This window comes from Bactrocera latifrons, unplaced genomic scaffold (genome assembly GCF_001853355.1).
Source record: "Bactrocera latifrons isolate USDA-ARS-PBARC rearing strain unplaced genomic scaffold, ASM185335v1 scaffold_614, whole genome shotgun sequence".
NCBI classification, from domain to species: Eukaryota; Metazoa; Arthropoda; class Insecta; order Diptera; family Tephritidae; genus Bactrocera; species Bactrocera latifrons.
Window position 1 is genome coordinate 133899 of NW_017537284.1, and position 8333 is coordinate 142231.

At 34.6% G+C, this 8333-nt stretch overlaps 1 protein-coding gene across 1 annotated transcript; it reads left to right on the top strand.

Annotated features, from left to right (window-relative positions):
- Positions 1 to 3589: 3589 nt before the first annotated feature.
- Positions 3590 to 5338, top strand: LOC108975125 (DC-STAMP domain-containing protein 1-like; the record flags this gene model as incomplete). The annotated part of the gene is given in 6 exon segments (XM_018943425.1): positions 3590 to 3820; positions 3882 to 4001; positions 4054 to 4678; positions 4749 to 4870; positions 4927 to 5057; positions 5120 to 5338. Coding segments are annotated over 6 exon segments (1416 nt in total), but the record flags the coding sequence as incomplete, so codon positions are not given.
- Positions 5339 to 8333: the final 2995 nt, after the last annotated feature.

The window sequence follows — 8333 nt, forward strand, 5'->3', positions numbered from 1 at the left end:
GAAGTCGTGAGCTGCTTGAGTCATATGTAAAAGAATCGTTTCTGGCCACTCCCACGTGAATGGCGATCAGAAAACTTTCCTCACTTGCGTGAACTTCTACACATAACTCCATCCTCCATCCTTCTTTAGTTGGCTAGAATTTGGCAACGATTTGATTTGAACATTGGCTTATTTCTGTTAAAAATAAATACTAAAACTCTTCCAGAGCTCCTTTAACATCGTGAGAGTCTACTGGCCTTTAGAGGTCTTTAGTTGGTAAGAGTAGTAATTCTTGTTATTATTTGACACAACATCCATGAAACTGTTTTCAGTGTTTTTTCAAGTGCACAATGTGAAAATTGTTTGTGCCTATTATATTGGTTATTTTGGATACAAGTGCATTTGAGCTACGCTCACGGAAATAAGTTGGAGGGGGTTTGGCATTCACGACTGTGGCGGTACCCTTTGCATCAGCGTTAGGCATTGCTCAGTCAGGCAAATTTGTTGCCATTAAGAATTTCTGGCTTTTTACCATTTGGCGTGCCTGGTTTAAATTTTTTAGCAGCGATCAATGTCAGTCTGAACAAATTATTCTTTGTTGCTTGGTACATTCTTAACTTGCATTTTTTTTTTCCTTCGCTGTCCAGGTGCTTGCTGGTAACTGCATAATATTTGCTAAATACACATTTAAGGAATGAATACGGCTTTGCTGGTAAGGTTGCTCAGCACTCACTAATGTCTGCCTGATTTTTTTTTATTTATTTATATTGAAAAATTGCACAAAAAATCTCAGTTTAATAGAATTTTTTATATAGTTTTTCTGTGCTGGTAATACCGATGCTTTTCCTCTTATACTTTTGTGCTTACCTAACGCATCATTGCGGTTGTTGGAAAATTTCGTTAGTTTATGTACAACCTTTATTTGAACTTCCTTTTTCTTCTCATATGCTTCAGCTTCATAATCAAAAATGGGGTCGATTACTTCAGCTTCGTCCTGAACTCCAAACGGTTCAACTTGGATTTCAGTTTCCCACATTTCTCCAAAAGCCTGCCAGGGGAGACAAATTCCAAGTCCATATTTTTTCTCAGTTATTGAAGGTTCACGATAACTTTTAAAAAGCAATTGTATTTAGGAAATAACTATTTTATTTATAATTTTAATCTATTTCAATCAATTATTAAGTACAAATCTATAAAAAGGTGAAACATTTGTTGAGCTTGTTTAGTAAAATTCCGGAACTGGACGAAACCAATTAGAAGAGTGGATACAATTTTTTACTCCTAAAAATATACCTTTTGAGTAAAATTAAGTTTATGAAGCGCTTTACCCCTCTTAAGTAATTTATGTTTCTCCATAGCACACATATACACATATACATATGGTGTTCACAATATGTAAATACAGGTTTTACAATAATTACAGATATCGTAAATTTCAGTCCATGTGAAAAGCATTTATAATGCATTCTTGATAATTACTGGCATAATGGAAATGGATAATTTCTAGTAACGTTCCTTCATCTGATTTAGTAAAAAACAAAATCATTGATTGTTTAAACGGAAATAACTTTAGGATCAAGCTATAATCATTTCTGAAACGTCATTCACTTGTCAATAAAATTAGGTTTATTTGCTGTTAGCAAGTTCGAATGGATTTGACGTGAGTTTTTACGCACCTTGAGGCATTTACTACAGTGGCCATATAAAGAAGCGCAAATTTGGTGTGGTATTCGTATTGGGAGAGAGACTCCGTCGGTGAATCCTGGCATTAATCCCGGTTAATGAAAGTTTAGCCACAATCCGCATCAAATCGAAGTTCTTCAACATATCTCTGTGTACTAGATTCCAGCACAGAAAAATTCACCAAGCTACCTGGCTGTCTCCGAATCAAAAAGCCACCAACCTGATCGAACATGTTGTGATAGACGGAAGACACGTCTCCAGTGTTTTAGATGTGCGTGCGCTTCGAGGTCCTAACATCGACTCAGACCACTATCTTGCTGCAGCCAAGATACGCACCCGCCTCTGTGCAGCCAAAACGCAAGGAAAGTTCGACGTCAAGAAGCTGCAATCATAGCAAACAGCCGCACGATTTGTTACTGGAATAGCACTCCTGCTCTCTGAGAGCACTCGTCAGGGACTCGGTATATACATCACAACACGTGCCGGGTGGGATAGATACCATGAGTTGAAGAGGGAAGCGAGACGCATTTGTAAACAAAAAAATTAAAAGGTCCAAATGGGTGAATACGAAGATCTTGAGAAGCTGGCCGACAAAGGTAATGCTCGAAAAATCTACGAAAAGATGCTCCGACTAATATACTCTTGTGGAACTCGCAGAAGTGATCTAGTGACTGATGCCCAGAGCATACTAAAGCTATGGGGGAACACCAATCAAGACTGCTGAATGCCAGTGAAGGCATAGCAAAGGAGATGGTGAACCCGATCCCCCAATCGATGACCTTGAAGAAGTTCGAATAGTTATTAGCCGTCTGAAGAAAAACAAACTAACTAATTTGGTATCCTCAGGATCGGGCAGGACCTCTCCTTGCCGTTCGATACCAAACGAGGTTTAAAACAAGGTAGATTGCTTTCATCGAACTTCTTCAATCTACTCTAATTCGATCAGCCTAGAAGTCCAATGCACAATAACTTTAGCCACCAGGTGCTACTTCGGTGAGTAGGCAGTTCTGAAATAAAGTCCTCTCTCGGCGAACAAAAACCAAAAGCTATAAGTAATTGATTATTCCCGTCCTGCTATAAGGTGTAGAGGCATTGACGACGAGAACATGTGATGACGACGTGACGAGTTTTCGAGAAAAAGATTCTGCGAAAGTTTTATAGTCCTTTGCGCATTGGCAACGGCGAATATCGCATTCGATAGAACGATGAGCTGTATGAAATATACGACGGCATTGACATTGTTCAGCGAATTAAAAAAAGTGGCTACGCTGGACGAGTGGACGAAAACACTCCAACTCTGAAAGTGTCCGTTGCAGTACACGCCGGGGAAAGCAGAGTAAGAGGAAGACCTTCACTCCGGTAGAAAGTCTATGTGGAGAAGGACCTTTTTCCGAAAGTTAAGTGTTGTCTATGCCAATAAAGAAGAAGGGAGTTCCACCTTAAAATCAAACTGTAAGTGTTAGATAGTTGGGTTAATTAAAAAATTATTTTAGTCAAATTAAACTAAAAAACGCAGTGATGAATGAGTCGACTTATTTTTCGTGTTTGTTTTATTCCAACTGTTGAAATTGAGTATTCATTTTCTCCAATGCGTTGGCCAAAAAATGTTTGTTTTGAACATGGGTTTTACTTAATATTTTCTGTTTGATTATAAATTATATGTAAAATATATCCGCGGTGAATTTATAAAAATCGGAAAGAATACTTGCTTTTATATGCTTATATTTTTGTACTTACAATTTTAAACTGAGGCCAATATGTACATTTAAATATTTTGTATGTCGGTTAATTATGGTTTGAGCTTGAGCCAGTTACCCCAGAAATACAGAAAATTATGTCAGTAAATATGTTTCAATGATATGCTTGTTATCTAAGGTTGAAAATATAATAAAACAAATATTGTACATCCATATATGTCATACAGAAATGTTTTATTTTATAAAAAGAAAATTTTGTTTAATGTTTTCTCAAAAATGCCGTTCTTTATACTGCATTTTGTTAAGCCGCAACGTTGGAAATTGGACGTGTAAAAGATGTATTTGTAGTATTTTTGTCGGTTTTCTAGTGGCTACCTTGTTATGGTTCCTACTTCTGCTTAATTTTAATTTTTCTTCAGAAATGAAGATTATGACGTTGGGGATAATCGTTACTTTCATTGGTAAGCAAAAGCTCAAAAGTTATAGCTCTCTATTCAATATATGATATTATCCTAACGGCAGGAACCGGATTTTTGTTTACATCGAGTTTAAAGTGTATTACTTTTTTAATATTTATGGGAATGGCAGGAAAATCTGGACGGAGTTATTTGCGAGCTTTGAGTTTCGCTTACATAATAACAGGTAAATTGAGTCTACGCTTTTTTTGCCACACAAATCATTTGAGCAAATTCAGGTCCTATTGCAAATTTGGCTGCAAATGGTGGAGAAGTTGTTCGAGTGTTTGCATGTTCCACAACGCTTACATATAATTTGACCAAGACCCGATTAGATATTATGACAAAACCATTCCAAAAAACATTAAATTCGATGGAAAATGATTTAATTGATGTAAAAAAGTCATTTGAAAAGACGAATGAAATCCTTCTACCAATTCGCGTTGAAGTTGATGGAGCCGATTACGATTCATATGATAATTTAACCCTTCGTAAAGCGGAAGATATGGGACACCATGTGCAAAAGACATATACAAAAAAATTTGAAACTCGTTGTAAAAGGCAGATAGTAAAAGGGGAAAACCGCTGCCGTGAAGCATTTGCCAAAGCTCATACAGAATGTGAGAATAAGTTTCCCCGTATAGTTCGAACTTTCTTGTGTTGGCCTTTTCAAGTGAGTTTTATATGTAACATGAATTTATTGGGAAAACCAGACAATATTTGTAAACCAAATGAAGTGCTGCCTTCCAATTTTGGAGACAACTATATTCAATTGAATGATGCTCAAAATACACTTTATAGAAATACCTCAGAAGTAGAGTTTAAATACAAGGCAAAATCAGTAATTACGCATGCTGACATAAGGTATAATTAAGATAATTGTTTGATAAAATATAAAATAGTTATTTCAAAAATTTAAAATTTCGATTTCTAGGGCACTCGATCACATATCTGATATGGTTGTAGACGATTTTAATGCCAAGAAGAAAATATTTGATATAATAATGCACATCACAAATACCTTTTTATCACTACTTGTCTTTAAGATTGCAGTTGGTAAACAAATTTTTAGTAAATGTTTATTTTATTATAATAAGTTGAATTATTTCAAGCCGCTATAGTATATCACAAAAAGTACTTAAGCAGCATTGATTTTGATAATATATATGTAACGGATTACTTTCGCCAAGTTGATGACCGGCGAAAACGAAATAAAAAACCAACAATATTACCATTAACCAAGGTAAGATTTCTAATACATACATATGGCTATTGCGCAAAAATTACTGATTCTTCGTTTACTAGTTCGAAAAAAACGATGTGGTGGATTTGGAGCATACATGCCAGCTAACTGAAAATGAATCGAAGATAATAGGTTTTTATTTTCTTCAATTCTCAATGGAAATCTTAACCGCATGCTTCTTTTTAATTCTTGACCACGTGATTATTACGTTGCTCAATATAATACGATTCAATTCTTCCATTACATATACACAAGAAGGAGAGCACATAATACATTTTCAGGTAAAGAACACATAATAATTACAATAAATTATTCCAAATTAAAAAATGATTCGCAAATTCGTCGTATATTTCCCYCACTTCTCTTGTCTGCTGAAAATCGACAAGAGATATTTTATATACAAGATATAGATAAACATAAATATTAAATAGACACATTCTTGTAAAAACGTCTGTATGTACATTCAAGTAGTTAAGCTTAGTTAAGCAATTTGCATCTTACACTTCACGCAAGAGGGATAAAATACAAAAATATAACGCGATACAATAATAGCATTTACGCTATTATTCTTGAATTCACAGATTTAGAGGTGAATATAAATACATACGCAATTACATAAGCAATTATGCACATTTCAACTCTTAACTGCGAATACTTATTGCAAGTGTGATTTTCTTCTGATTTTATTATTGCTTTGCTTGTCTTTATATAAAATTTTTATTTCTATCTGAAAGCTTAGTATCCGCTCTCAAGGAATGTAAAAACTTCATATAAAAGCGCTTAAGAAATAGCCCAAAAAATTTCCTGCGGTAAAATTTCTTTTGCTAGTATGCATCTCTGAAGAAATGTACTACTAATTTTTAATATATTTATACCCTGAACAGGGTATATTAAGTTTTTCACGAAGTTTGTAACACCCAGAAGGAAGGGTCGAAGACCCTGTAAAGTATATACATATATAAATGATCGGTATGTCCAGCTGAGTCGATTTAGCCATGTCCGTCTGTCTGTCTGTTTTGAAATTTTGCAAACGTCATTTTCTCTTCAAGAAGCTGCTCATTTGTCGGAACTGCCGATATCGGACCACTATATTATATAGCTGTCATACACACTGAATGATCGGAATCAAGGTCATGTATGGAAAACTTTCACATTTCACAATGTATTTTCACTAAAGTTGACACAGGTTATTTTCTAAATCAACAATGTAATATCCAAACAAATTGTAATTAGATCGGTTAACTATAGAATATAGCTGCCAAACTGAACAATCGGAATTAAGTTCTTGTACGGAAAACTTTCACATTTGACAAGATATATTTACGAAACTTGGTATAGATTATTTTCTAAGGCAACAATGTAATATCCGAGGAAATTATTTAGATTGGATTAATATGGTATATAGCTGCAGTACAAACTGAATGATCGGAATCAAATGCTTGCATGGGAAACTTCTTCATTTGACGATATATTTTCACGAAATTGGATATGAGTTATTGTTTATAGAAATAATGTAATATCAGAAGAAATTGTTCAGATCAGCTCACTATAGCATATAGCTGCCATACAACCCGAAAAGTTTCGCATTTGACGTCGTATCGTCACGAAATTTGGCATGGATTACTGCTTAAGGTAACAATATAATCTCCAAAAAAAAATTTTAGAACGGATTACTATAGCATATTGCTTCCATACAAATTGAACACATAGTTACTAACAGAAATGCACCTGTGAAGGGTATTTAGCTTCGGTGCAACCGAAGTTAACGTTTTTCTTGTTTTTCAAAGAAATGGGTAATTGGCTATCCTGGTTTTGCGAAGAAACAATTGATCAACAATTTTTTCTTGAAGAAAATTTAAGGTATTCGTTAAATTAATTTCAAATTAATTAAAATCAAACTTACCAAGCATCAACAACATTCCTTAAATTGCAATGAATTTATTTATGTTATTACATACATACTACCCCTGTCAACCACGAGCGGTTAAAAAACCAGTGAAACAGTAGGTAGTAAAGTAGTTACAAAAGTGGCCATAGGCCGCGTGAAATTTCTAACCACTTTTCCTCTCACTCATGCATATACATGTGATCATACATCGCTGTTGCGCTCATTTAGCAGGGTCATATAAAAAAGTATATCTGTCCTGCCATAATATCCCCAATCGATGGCTGATGCAATGTTGCCTTTTTTGGTTCCTACAATGAGCGTGTTTCCCCGCAGCTAGCTAAGGAGGACAAATTTTAACAGTGGCACGTGAACAGAGCTGAGCATTCAATGAAAATTATGCTCAGAAATATACATACATTTTTATTGCAGACGTATGTTAGCCTTTTGGAAATATGTATGTAATTTTAAACGTTTAAATGCAATCATATTAATTGRTATGATTATCATTTTGCGTACTTCTATGAATATGTGCATAGTTTATAACATTCTAATTAAATTATCCTATCTCCAAAACAATATTTGTAGTTAATGTGCAAATAAGAGTTCTTTATTAAATACTTCTTATGTTTGAGAATATAATATAATTTCATATATGAATATGTTTGTAAACATGGTATATACATATGTATGTATATCAGATACTATCGTAATACCCTAAAAACTTAATATATATTACAATAATATTGTACGAAAGTTACATTTCTTTATTAAAATTTCCATACGCATCTATGTACATACATAAAAGTTTGTCAAAAAAGTCTTGCGGTATTTTTTTTAAGTTTTTCTTATTTTATAACGATGCTACGGCTGCTTCTATGCCGGTCTCTTGCGACCAATTCAGCGATTTTATCGCAATTTTCGACGACAGGCCTTCCGGAGCGTGGCGTACCTCTACACCAGAACGAAAACGTTGAAACCATCGTTGTGCGGTGGAAATGGAAACTGTATCGGGTCCATAAACTGCATAAATTTTATTGGCAGCTTGAGATGAATTTTTGCCTTTATCGTAGTAGTACTGTAAAATATGAAGTATGTTCTCTTTATTTTGCTCCATGTTTGCGACGCTTTAACTCACGAATGACTTAAAAGAAACGACAATCAGTCGAACATGTTATAGCGCGTGAAATGAGCTTTCCAAAAATGTATAGCATGACCCGATGCGACGAATAAAACTAGAACTACGCGCTCTCAACACCAACCAGCGAAAATATCGCAAGACTTTTTTGATTTATTATTTGTCAGTAAAACAGTGTGCGCGCACTGTTCTATATGTACAGACATAAGCATATGTGTACGACATTGCCCAACAAATAATGTATACACAAACC